General features: G+C 54.4%; 5 protein-coding genes across 5 annotated transcripts; 1 reads left to right on the top strand and 4 right to left on the bottom strand.

The window, feature by feature from the left end:
* Positions 1 to 664: 664 nt before the first annotated feature.
* K452DRAFT_239611 (uncharacterized protein) lies at positions 665 to 1,408 on the bottom strand (the record flags this gene model as incomplete). Its single annotated transcript, XM_033537737.1, has 1 exon — positions 665 to 1,408. One exon carries the CDS (start codon positions 1,406 to 1,408, stop codon positions 665 to 667), a length of 744 nt encoding a protein of 247 aa, XP_033391027.1.
* A 148-nt stretch (positions 1,409 to 1,556) lies between these two features.
* Positions 1,557 to 2,413, top strand: K452DRAFT_323129 (uncharacterized protein). Its single transcript, XM_033544609.1, has 2 exons — positions 1,557 to 1,653; positions 1,728 to 2,413. The coding sequence occupies exons 1-2, from the start codon at positions 1,598 to 1,600 to the stop codon at positions 2,236 to 2,238; spliced, it is 567 nt and encodes a 188-aa protein (XP_033391028.1). The 5' UTR covers positions 1,557 to 1,597; the 3' UTR covers positions 2,239 to 2,413.
* Positions 2,414 to 5,541: 3,128 nt separating this feature from the next.
* On the bottom strand, positions 5,542 to 7,145 carry K452DRAFT_35383 (uncharacterized protein). Its single transcript, XM_033545849.1, has 2 exons — positions 5,849 to 7,145; positions 5,542 to 5,798 (listed from the first exon to the last, which is right to left on the bottom strand). Exon 1 carries the CDS (start codon positions 7,057 to 7,059, stop codon positions 5,869 to 5,871), a length of 1,191 nt encoding a protein of 396 aa, XP_033391029.1. The 5' UTR covers positions 7,060 to 7,145; the 3' UTR covers positions 5,542 to 5,798; positions 5,849 to 5,868.
* Positions 7,146 to 7,759: 614 nt separating this feature from the next.
* K452DRAFT_239608 (uncharacterized protein) lies at positions 7,760 to 9,451 on the bottom strand (the record flags this gene model as incomplete). The annotated part of the gene is made up of 3 exons (XM_033537736.1): positions 7,760 to 8,114; positions 8,174 to 8,908; positions 8,958 to 9,451. 3 exons carry the CDS (start codon positions 9,449 to 9,451, stop codon positions 7,760 to 7,762), a joined length of 1,584 nt encoding a protein of 527 aa, XP_033391030.1.
* A 1,554-nt stretch (positions 9,452 to 11,005) lies between these two features.
* Positions 11,006 to 11,865, bottom strand: K452DRAFT_35394 (uncharacterized protein). Its single transcript, XM_033545858.1, has one exon. It carries the CDS (start codon positions 11,711 to 11,713, stop codon positions 11,114 to 11,116), a length of 600 nt encoding a protein of 199 aa, XP_033391031.1. The 5' UTR covers positions 11,714 to 11,865; the 3' UTR covers positions 11,006 to 11,113.
* Positions 11,866 to 12,268: the final 403 nt, after the last annotated feature.

Genomic DNA, 12,268 nt, shown 5'->3' on the forward strand with positions numbered 1-12,268 from the left:
GGAACACAACGGATTCCTGTATTTTTGCAGAGGTTGCGTGGCGAGATATATGCACTGTATTATGCCTACCGGAGACGATGATTGAGACCACAGGGACAGACACTCTGGACAGTCTATCCGACATCAGAGCTGGTCTTCCACGTCAAGTACGACAGTGGTAGCGCTTGACAAGCTCGCGTCCTACATTCCGCTTCGGTGCCGTAGGCTTGAAGATCAGACAACAGTCCTTGTGTGTCCACAGCTCCATGTGCGCCCACGGCTCCATGTGCGTAGCAACGCATACCAGGCAGTTACGTCCCACACACTACCTAGTTTCTTGTCCACTCCTCTTTGTCTTTCAAACCAACAACCAACGGCTAGGCTGAGTGTTACCGCTTGCTCGCCGCTCATCTGATTGTCACCATCTGGCCTACCTCGGCTCTGAATGTTTTGTTCGCCTTTTTGTTCTGTGGCTCTTTCTACTGCGCATCCTCTGCGCCTCTGGGCTGCTGCTTGACTCTCGGCCCATGCTTGTTTGTCCTGTCCGGCCCCTCCCCCCCTGCCCGGCCTGCCCGCCTCAAGGTCCATTGTTCAGCCGCAGAATGCCTGCTGCCACCAGGACGCCGTCCTCCATTCCGTCCCGTCCCATCCTTAACAAAGGACTCAAGATACCCAACCCGCACTCTCACCCTTCAAGCACATCCCACACCCCCACCCGCTTCTTCACCAGCCACGCCCCCTGCGGCCTCAACCGCCGATAATACTCCTCGTCGGTCCCCACGACCTCGAACCCTCGCCGCCGATACCACGCCAGCCCCTCCTCGTTGCGGACCCACACGTGCGCGCACACGGCGCCGACGTCGTAGTCCCGCGCCGCGGTGCGCGTCACGCGCTGCAGCAGGTGCGTGGCGAGGCCGTGGCCGCGGTAGGGGGAGAGCGTGCTCAGCGTGGCAATGTAGAGGAGGGGTTTGGAGGGGCCGGAGGTGGTGGTGCTGGCGCCTGCGCCGGCGGGCATGGGCAGCGCGGACTGCTCGAGCAGCCGGCACCGGATCCCGGCTACGAGGACGGTTTTGCCGCCCACGCCATTGCTGCTCTCGCTGCCGTTGGCTTCGGTGGGGTGCCAGAAGGCGCCGAGCGTCAGCGCCGACGTGACGCTGTCGGTGAGGATCTCGTCGTAGAATTTTTGCGGGTAGGGGATCTCGAGGAGGAGGGAGTTGAGGCGGCGGAAGGATGGGATGGTCGTCGCGGTGAGGGGCTCGATGCTGATGTGAGGCGCGAGTGGCTTGAGGGGAGTTAGTTTGGGGAGGGAATCTTTGGGAGCGGGTGGTGAGGGATTGGCGGCGACTGGGGGGGTGTTTTCTTCTTTAGATTCCTTGGGCTCTGGCTGCGGCTGTTGAGTCACGGCGGGCGGCTTCTTCAGCCATGTCATCAAGCTCGTCTGCATGATGGTGGTGTCTCAAGTGACAGTCGGGAACGGTCGAGCGGGAAGAGGGCGTACCTAGGGTAGATGGCACGTGACTGGCCCGGCTCCGAACTCTTGAATCTCTCCCGGCGACGTCAATCTTGCAGTGGATAGGATACCCGCCAAACACCGACACCCCTCAACCACACCATCACCATGGGCGCGGGCAACTCAAAACCCGAGGGCCAGGTCCCCCAGCACATCTTCAACGCGTACGTACCGCCATTGGCGCCTCCGCAACGCCGCATCTGCTGTAGTCGCTGACCCTTCGTCCCGCCATCCACAGCAACGCTCCCGTCCGCTTCTCCTCGGAGCTGGCCGACACGCTGCAGAACAGCCCCCAGTCGGACGCGACGCGCTCCAAGGCCGTCGAGCTGGAAGTCCAAACCCGCGTCGCCGCCGAGCTCGCCAAGCTGCGCGCCAACGAGTCGCAGCGCCTGCGCGAGCTCCAGGACCAGATCGTCGCCGAGACGGACGCGCAGGTGTCCTCGTCGGCTTCCCTGACCGAGAAGCTGTCCGCCGCCCTGTCGAGCTCCGAGACCCTGGCCGAGAAGCAGCGCCATGCCGACATGTCGCGCGGCCTCGTCGAGCGCGAGATTGCTGCCCTCAAGACGAAGCTGGAGGGCCGCAAGAAGATCGACCATCTTGACCCGGGCGTCGAGAAGGCCAAGGACGAGATCGTCGCTTGCTTGAGGATCAACGACCGGAGGCCGCTGGATTGCTGGAGGGAGGTTGAGGCGTTCAGGAGGGAGGTTGGCAGGCTCGAGAAGGAGTTTGTCGAGAAGACGGTGCGGTAGACGGTGGTCCGGGGCAATGAGCGTGTTGCCTGGGACGACGACGACGCAAAAAGACCCCGTAATTGGGGAGGGGAGCGGGTCGTGTAGGTCAAGCCCGTGTAAACATATCCTAGACGCTGGAGCTTTGCTCTCTGCAAATACTACCTTCCTAAGTCATTCACGGCAGCCCTTGGCCAAGTTCTTTTCACTTCAGTTTTCGGGCATCTTCACAATTATGCCTCCTTTCTAGGAGAAGTGCTCACACAGCGATTTCCATATAAATTCCCACCGGTCCAGACCATGGCCACTCGCCTTCATCCTAGTATCAACGATCACAGACACTTCTACAACGTACCCTCGTCTCGAACACAATTCCAAATCAAACATAAGTTGTACCGGATCCTCGATGAGTAGCAGCACGTACCCATTTCAGCCCCTCTACCTGCTTGAATACACACCTCATAGGGATATGACTTACTCTTCTACCTTCATACTTCTTTGCCCTCGCATCCTTTTCGAATACTAGGTATCTTTCCCCGGTATATCTCAGACATGCAGAGACACATGGAAATCACTCAACCCACGTCACGAACAGACTCGGCTTGCCTGCCCTACTCCGCATGTTCGCTACAACATAGCCAACACACGTCCCGCACCACATCCACCCACCCAGCATCCAAAGCCTCTCACCTCTCCACTTTCCTCCCGCTAGAAAAGACGCGCCCGTAAAGGCGCAGAGTTCCGGGTATCTCGATGTAGTAGGCCGAGCTCTGCTTGCGCTGGAGCACGAGCATCTGGTTGGTAGGGACGGTTGGTCGTGGCGTCGAGGCGTTGCATCACCTACATAGGTGGGTGGCACAACAGCCGCGTTATGTATGCTAAGTTCAAGCATGGCGACCTTTTACCTAGGGTTGCGAATTTACGGTCCGAATAGCCGCGATTTAGACTCCTTCCCAGTGCGAGTCGACAAGCGTCCACCAGCCAAATAAAGATAGTAGGCAACGTGCATGAAGCCGAGCGCCCATCAAAGCGAGCTCTTAGACATTCAATACCTAGGGACAAACAAACGGACAGTTGAGTGTGAAGAGGTGGTGTTGCTCATCGATTATTAGCAAAGACGACATTCACCATCAGCTCCTCCACATACTTAGGTAACATCTCGTCCAATGAAGCCTTCAACCCTTAGTCGTGTGCGTGCCTAAAAAGAGTCATTATCTACCCAGCAACATGATTGCTTCCGGTGAATAGACAGTCGTGTGTCTCTTGCCAGTTCCTGGAGGGCCAGGAATGAGCACGATCTGGTAGGTATTTTAGTTGGTGTGCCTTATGGGCAACCGACAGTTGATCTAGTCGATCTAGTTCTCCGCATGCTTGGCATCTTCCTCTGATAGGCCCTCAAACAAACCAAAGGTGCCTGAAGGAAAGAGGTCACGACCAACTAAGATCCACGGAGCTCTTCGGCATTCCGGCCTTCTGTCGATGAGGTGAGTTGTTTTTATTTATTTTTTTTACCGAGTATTATTTACCGAGTATTACGGCCGAGGAGATGAAGGCGTGCGGTGGATGTTGAGTCGCAGTATGTGCGAGATGAGGCACATACTTTAGGTAGGTAAGAACTGCGGGGTCAGAGTCAACGAGGGGTATAGGTACCTAGGTAGGTATCATAAATTCATTAAGTGGAAGCAGCGGGTGCGTCCCTCCTCCTTCTATCCTCCGCCCCTTCTCGCCGATAGTCCTTCCTCTTCCGCCGCGCTCCGCTCGACTATAAACCCCCCCTCTTTTCCTCTCCTCTCCTCTCCTTCACCCCTTTATCTTCGAATGCTATAGGTAGTATCCTCGCTTTGGTTGACCGAGATCGTTGTAGGTGTGGAAACGGGCTTGCAACCATCACAGACAGTGACTCGTCTTCGACCCGCGCCACCTAGGCAGAGTCATGACGCATCGGGTTTGGTTTTAGTCAACAGGAAGCTGAGAAGCGGTGCTAAGACCCTCCATCCCTCTCGGAGCTTGTCAGGTAGGTGTCGCAGGTTAATAAACGCCCCTTAGAGTGCACAAAGTGAACAGAACACTGGTACATAGCAGAACCCTCATCTGTCCGTCAGCGTCCGCACAACCCCACTTCCAAATATAGGATTTAAATAGCATAAATGCCAAATCCTTCGTCACCATAACTGCTATAAGGTCGAGGCGATGACGCACCCGAATTAAGACCATGGAACCAAAGTAAACATGGGATCGGACTTCGAGAGTTACCCAATTAGTAATTATTCGGATAAGAGGGCGTCTGAGCAGTGCAGTAAACGTCGAATAGTCTCCAAGAAAAAAGAGGATATAACGGCGCTGATATTTCGACTAGGCTAAAGAGCAACGACGGTACCTAAACAGACCGAGGGATACCTAGGTACTCACGGGTCTTCAGTCAGTTTCGGGTAAATAGTTATATAGGTGTTGTCCGAGCCATGTTCTTCGTCGAGGGCGTTTTTAGCCTTTGCATCCAGGTAGACCTGGCCCTTGTATGCAAGTAGGTACCTAGGTAGGTACCTACCTATGTACAATGACGTTGGGCATTTATTTGCCTCCGCGATTTCTTCCATATATCATTGTGTACCGCCTAGTCGACCTGAGTATGAGACTTGAGGTCGTAGGTGCAAACGTCACTTACAAGAGACGCATTGGTGCAATACACATGGTATGGGACATAGGGGTTGGTCGGCAAGTCTTCCAGTTGTTCCTTCTCAACCATTTCCCTGTGATGCTCCCAGCTACAAACGTCTTGGAATGTCAAACTCTCTTGTCACCAATTCATTATAATGTCGACATTCATCACCCTCTGACACCTCTTTCCACCAACTTCCGGCAGAATTGATGACGATCTTCATGAATTACTGGCGAGCGTTCACCTTTTCTTCGCTTCTCAGAGAGATTTATGGTTACAAAAAACAAAAATTCCTATTTATTGCACCGCGGACATCGAACGGGTCTATCTGATACGCAGGTAATATCAAACTTGCCAATAACATGAAAAATTCGGCATACGGCATAAACATGGCTTATAACCTCGAAGTTCGCATGCTTCTTGGAGTCCGAGACCTTTTGGCTTAGGGAGCCTTTGACAGAAACTCATGATCATACCTATAACATACTACTCTCTTATGATGTTTGCAAAATCCAGAACCATAATTTCAGCCCACGCCCAGCTTCTATGCCCGTGAAGGATCATAGGTGAGAATTCACTGTTCATGTATGATGCCGGGTATGTCCCTCCCTTAGAACCGAGACTCGTTAAAGTGGATATGAAGACCCATGGATCAAAGGCTTGACCTAGCAAATAAACATTGTAAAAAGCGAGTATGTGGTGAGGGGGGTATCAGCGATGGTGATGATTGCGACGCCAAATGATGAGATAATAAAATAAACAGTATACTGCCGAGACAATAACGGAGATTTTGGATAATCGTGTCTTCCCGTCATACAGGCATATACCAGCCCTCCTATTTTGTCAGATTCGATACTAGCACATACTTCCGGTCCCCTGTCGCAAGGATAGCAGATTGGTTTCGAGGTAGCATCAGGAACCTTCCCTATGGCATGTTCAATGGAGACGAAACCCGCCAAAGGGGTGCGTACATACCTTAGAGCGAACAGGCGCAACTAGCAATACATAAAACGATTTGCTGCCCTCCTGAACAGTCTGGCTGATACTAGCGTCTGATTTTTAGGGCGAGCATCGTATATCCCGAGTATTTCGAGGGACAAAACATCAGCGATAAGCACGAGCAACTCTTCCCAGGAACGGGACAAGGTGATGCACTCCAACTTGAGCTCCCTCAGCGTCTTCGCATGCTTCCGGAAAAAGGCCTTGAGCGCCTCATCTTCACACTCAATTCCTTTGAGGGACAAAGAACGGAGCTTCGGCAGGTAAATGTCTTTTGAGAAATCACCAAAGACCCGAACAGAGTTTTCCTCGAGATTGGACGGAAAACTTAGATGCAAAAACTGTAGCGTCTTGGAAGTCGAGCCCACAAACTCCGCAAGCCAATCCGGCCTCACATCAGCCATCGGCACAAGCGGCTTTCGCAGCGGCAACGACAGTTCCCTGAGCCCCAGCATAGCCGTATCGAGCAGCTCGCTATCCTGTCCATAGAAGTCAGGGATAACACCCCCATCCACGACTCTCAGCACCTCCAAAACGCGCGGGCGCCTCGTTGACGCTGAGAGAAGGACCCGCATGAAGTCTGCTTGGCTGTAGTAGTCGTAGATGGGCTCCCACTCCTCCTTCTGCAGCTTGTTGAACATATCTTGCTCTGTGCAGCCCGGCCAGAATGGCAGTGTTGACTTCCATTCTCGCGGGACGAAGACGACAACCTCGCGCAAGTTGGGGAAGTTGCGCAGCGCAGCATCGAGCATCTGCGCGGCTTTGCCAGAAGCATGCAGCTGCTGCTCGGATGTCGTTATCGCTTTGTACTGCAGGTACGTGGCGCGTCGCTGCGCGCGAATCTCCTCAGTCTGGGCCCTGTCGATCCAGTTCTCGAAGCTGCGGAACGCGTCGGCGCTGAAGCGCTCGATGCCAAAGGAGAGCGTGCGGACTGTTGCGGCGAGATACGCGATTTTGGAGAAGGACGTAAGGAGGTTTAGGTGGGATTGCACGAGACGGAACTTCCGCAGCCAGAGGGTGCGGCCGAACGCGCCCCATGATGCCTCGTAGAGGGGACGACAGGAGAGGCGAGCATTGTGGAGGTCTTCGAGTATGGTGTTTACGCTGATGCCGGTACGCGGACGTGTGGGGCGAAGGTAGTCAACGATGCTTTCGCGTAGCTCCAACGGAAGGCTCGCCAACGGCATTACGGTTGTCAGTAAGTCCTAGGAAACAAGGGAGTTTAACTCGGAAAAGGAATATGATTTCAAAGCTTCTAAAACTACTACCAGGGGAATTAACTGCGCAGGGAACTGCGATGATTATATGTGTGATTGCAAGTGCGGGGGATATGGAGGGGCAGTGCATTGGTCTAGCCTATTTCGGAATACAGGTTGGTGGAGATGCATGTGAGCATTGGCAAATGCACCATTACAAAATCATTAGCGAAAGCGGCATGCGCGGCTGCGACGAGGATGCTGTTTGGTTTTGTTTTGATCCTTTGCTATTGTACGACCTGGCGGTAGTATTTCATGCGCTTATCCTTACTATTCCGATCGGAGGATTAGATATTGTTATGGTTCGTACGCCCTTCTGAACTACTTCAACTAGTTACGAGCTCAGCTTCGAGTACAGGACAAGAAAAAACCAGCAAGGAAGATTTAAGTCTACTCACGGGAGCATGTTGGTATGATTGTACCTAAGTATCTTTAACATCTAAATCTGGAGCACTTGCACTTTCGCTTCTTCAACCTACCTCTCACTGTGGGGGTGTGAATGACAACATCTGTCCTTGTAATCGTAGTACATGAATTCTGAAGCAAGACCAGATAGGAATGTTGGATCCAAGCACAATCATTGGAGCTACGCAAGGCTCTATTTGCTTCATCAGACACCCTTACTTCCTCCCTAACCAACACTCCTCCCCCTGACAGCCACTACCTCCGCCTCCACATGCCTTGTCGTCTGACCTCTATAATACTTTCTCCCTCTTACAAGCCAGTCGACCGCAATAATAAACATAACCACGCCATAAACCGCCGAGACATAGTTCATATTGCTCGCCTCGACTGGTTTTGCGTATGGGAAGCTGTACATGATGACAGTAAAGGCAGTCCAAGCTAAGAGAACACAGTTGGCGAAGAAACCAATGGGTCCAAGCCAGAAGGGCCCGTGATGAATGTTGTTGCGGCCTTTGATGAGCAGGCAGACGACTGGAATCGAGTACGACACGTACAGCAGGACGATACAGGCGGTGACCATACTGGAGAGCGTCAGCAGTGTTTCCAAGAGCTTTGGGGTCCGGGGGGGGGCGAGTCTTACCTGTTAAATGCAGTGTAAGAGCCCAAATATAAGCAACCCACGGCCGCAACGATGACGCAGCTCACCGCATGCGCATAGAGCGGCACATCTAGCCTAGGATTCACTTTCGCCAGCCACCGATTGCCAGGGACGCCGCGATCACGCGCAAAGCTCCAGCACAGACGGCTCTGCCACGTGTGGCTCGCAATCAGGCAGCCCAAACCCGTGAGAATGACCAGAGTCTCGAGCACGCAGGCGCCGATTTTGTTCCTGAGCGCGCGGTAGAAGAGTTCGAGGATCGGGACTCCGGTGGACGTGTCGACGAGCTCTTGAAAGTCGCCGACGATGCTGAAGAACATGGACACGGAGTAGAACCAGGAGGTCACGAAGCCGATGGCTATGGTCCCCATGATGGAAATGGGGATCATGCGTTCTGGGTGATGCACCTCTTCTGCCAGGTGCGTTGCGCAGTCCAGACATGCAAAAGCCCAGTTCGTGTTCACCATTCCAACGATGAAGGCGATGCCGCCTTGAGACCAACCGGTGTTGTTGATGAAAGTTGCGAAGACGAATTTGGCATGCTGGTGGGTTGGTGCTGCCGCCGGGACCGTTGTCAGGATAATTGTGAAGGAGAGTAGCGTGATGTAGAGCGACGTGGATGATACAATAGGCAGGACCTTGCCAAAGCAGTTGAAGAAGAAGCAGATGATGTTGGCGATCTGGTACGCAACGAACACATGCCAGCTCTTCACCACGCTTTGAGGGATTAGCATCACAGCCAACCATCTCAGAAAAGCATACTCACAAGTCCGGATGGGTTAATTGCCAGCAGCCACACAGCGCGCTCCCAACAGCTAACGCGACACTTGCCGACGTAAAGATCGATCCCGCCCAAGCGCACCATCCCGTTAGGTACGAAGCAAAGTTCGCAAATCTCTTTGGTGCCAGCTCATTCGCCCAAAAGTACTGACCGCCCGCATTAGGGAATGCACTCGCCAGCTCCGAAAGCGAGATGCCCACGCAAGTCGAGAGTAGAGCGATGATGATGATGCCGTAGATGATGAGCAGAGGCCCACCGGAATTAATTCCCGTCACCAGTGCTGCGGATATCCCGAACCAGGAGTTTGTGAGTGAAAAGCCGACACCCAGAACCGACCATATGGAGAAGTTTCGCTGCATGTCCTGGGTGTAGCCCATCTCTGCCAGCTTGGCAGCATCAGCATCCACACTTTTTACTTCTCCAATTTCGTAGTCTGAAGAGGGCTGCGCCACTCTCTTGATTTCTTTTTCTTTCTCCATTTTGTCCTCCTAACTAATCAGCTCTGCTTCGAAAGACGAATTATTTGAGAGACGTGAAATTGGGGCTGAGGATCGTCGGTACTGCTCAAATGCAAGGTCGCGTGGAGTCGGGACTGCCTGAACTTAGACCGGTATACTCAGTCTCACGCCTGGCATATAACACACGGCACTTGGAGGCGCGTGACTTCTAACTTGAAAAGCACCGATTTCAAAAGAGTTGACGACAAAGCCACCGTTGCTTAGGGTCTTGAAAGAAGAGGGGGGACTGGAAATGTCTCGCAAAGACTGAAAAGATTTGCCAAAAAAGGAAGTGTTGATGCGACTGGAATCTGCCTTTCCCCGCTCCAAGCTCGTGACGTCCGAGGCTGTATCGCCGCTGTCCAGAAATCAAGACACCAGCGGGAACAGGTCAGCTAAATACCGGGCACGAACTCCTGAAGATAACAGCCAATCTGCGAATCACGATTATGTTGGCCTTTTTTGGGGCCCGTGTCGCAAAGACCAGCAGAGAGAGGTGGGGTTGCGCCTCGCATGATTCCAAGGTGAATAGAAGCGACGGGCGGTGGCTAGCAGGCTAGATAAGAAGAAAAGCAGGGCCCGATCCAGACTTCTAGCGGCTTTTGACGATCCCGTAACTTGGCATGGAGGTTCCCCAGAATGTTGATGAACATTACATCGGAGTTCCTGTGATGCCACTGCTCAGCTCTAGCTGGACCTCTATCATGGCTCTGGGCATGACTGACTGCCCTTCTACTATCAGTGGTTGAGTTTGGTGTGCGTTAAACCCTGGATGCATTCCGGGGGCGCCGTGGCTTGCTCGTTCTCATCTCTCAGACATCTCCAGGCATTATGAAGAACCAAGCTCTTGACCTGCCACCGAGCGTCATCAGCGCAACCCTGCCAAGAGCACACAGAGCTCAAGATGCCGCAGTGACCCGCCGATACGCAGGGCTTATGTTGCCTCAAGCTGCACGACACCGAAGCTAAAGGGACCGTACAACGCTTCCTGGTACAGCATTGGCACAGCCAAAAGGCCAAGAAGGAAGAGCGGGCAAAAGGCAAGCCCGGCAAGTCCTTGGAGCTGGGTGAAGATGATTGGAAGAAGAAAGGATAGCAGGAGCGAATGACAATGTCGGACAGAAAGAAAGGCTTATCGCTGGCGAGAAAATATCCCGCGCCTATCAAGCAGCCACGATACCTCTGTCAGCTTGGGACGGCGCGGTACGACAGCAACGTGACGCAGAGGCAGTCAGCAGCAACTGCAGCCATCCCGTCAGCGCTGTTGCGAGGCATGACCAGCGCGTCCTCTCAGACCGAAGCCACAGTACCGCGCACCGCACACGTCAACCATCGTCGACGCCTCGAGGGCAAAACGAGGGCAAAACGAGGGCAAAACGAGGGCAAAGGCGATGCCCCCGGGGATAGTCGATCCTGCCGCATGCGGTAAACCTTTCCCCTCACGGCATATCCATGCTAAACTCTCTGGCTCTGGGTCCAAAGTGACATGTGACGAGGATTCCAGCCGCGATCAGCAGCCAAAAGCTTGACGTCGAGCTTGCAGGGCGATAGGGTGTTGGTCTCGCGTGCCGACCCGCGCAGCGTCGAGGAGAGGAAGGCCGAGGCGGAAGGAGCGCATGGCCCTGCGACGCCGTTTGGCTTCCGTTAGTCATGGCCGCCCTTCCCCAGAAGAGGGCGCACTAGGTAGGTAGGTACCTGCAAAGTATCATCAACGACCATGCCGGCTGCGTGCGTGCTGTGCGTGCGTGCCTCTCTGCGCAGATAATTCGGCCATGCGCATTGCTCATGGCAACGGTCTGTTGCTGCTGCTGCTGCTGCTGCAGAGAACAGGGAGCTCAGCCAGAATGGGCGCGTTGCTCGTCTCAGCCGCCCTCTTTCTCTCTCTCTCCCCTTCAAGCAACCAAGCAGGCAGGCAATCCCCCATTCCAAACACCCAAGCTGGCGCCACAGCGATGATCTCCGCAAGCCATTTCCGAAGCCCTCGCTGCGCAAAGACTCCCCCTCGAGCCTTGCCACGATACGCGCGTCTCTAATCTCTGCCCTGCGCCTCCGTGTTCCAGCTCCAGGCACGCCGCAACCATCTGTCGCACACACACACACACACACACACCCTACGTATGTATTGTACGTAGTAGTAGTTCCATCAGGCGGCACCAGCAGCAGCAGTAGCGACGGCAGTAGGTAGTACTGTAGCATCAGGCCTCCACCACATCTCTCCCTATGTACCCCAAACTGTAACGCCATACTACAACTCTATTGACCTTTTCCCCGCCCACACTCACCCCCACGCCCCTAAAACCCGAACTTGCGTGCATCAATCGCCGTGGCATGATGGCAAGCGGCGCAGTTCTTGGCGCCCTTGGCCTTGGCTCCGGAGCAGGGCATACCTATGACAGGCAGCAGGGCGGGCAGACAGGGCGGGCAGGCAGACAGGCAGGCAGGGCAGCCAGCCCTCTTTGCCCTGACGACGCCCCGACGCCTGAACGCCCTGACGCGCGCCGCACTGCCGCACCACCACGCCCGGGCAATCGCCAAAACCAAAAGGGGCTCAGTGCGCCGGCCGCGTCTTGTCCTGTTCCTGTCGTCCTGATCGCCGCCGTCCCGCGCGCGCGTTGCACCGCGCACCGGGCACTGATAGGCAGGAGCGCCGTTGCTGTTGCTGCTGCCGCCGTTGCTGCTGGGCTGAGCTGAGCTGAGCTCCAGCTGTGGGTGCCCTGACTGCTGAGCGCTCCCCATGCTGGCCAAAAACGCTGTGACCTTGTTTCATAGTACGTGGTTATCTATGTATTGTGATGAAAA

The sequence above is a fragment of the Aplosporella prunicola genome, assembly GCF_010093885.1.
Source record: "Aplosporella prunicola CBS 121167 unplaced genomic scaffold K452scaffold_130, whole genome shotgun sequence".
Taxonomy (NCBI): Eukaryota; Fungi; Ascomycota; class Dothideomycetes; order Botryosphaeriales; family Aplosporellaceae; genus Aplosporella; species Aplosporella prunicola.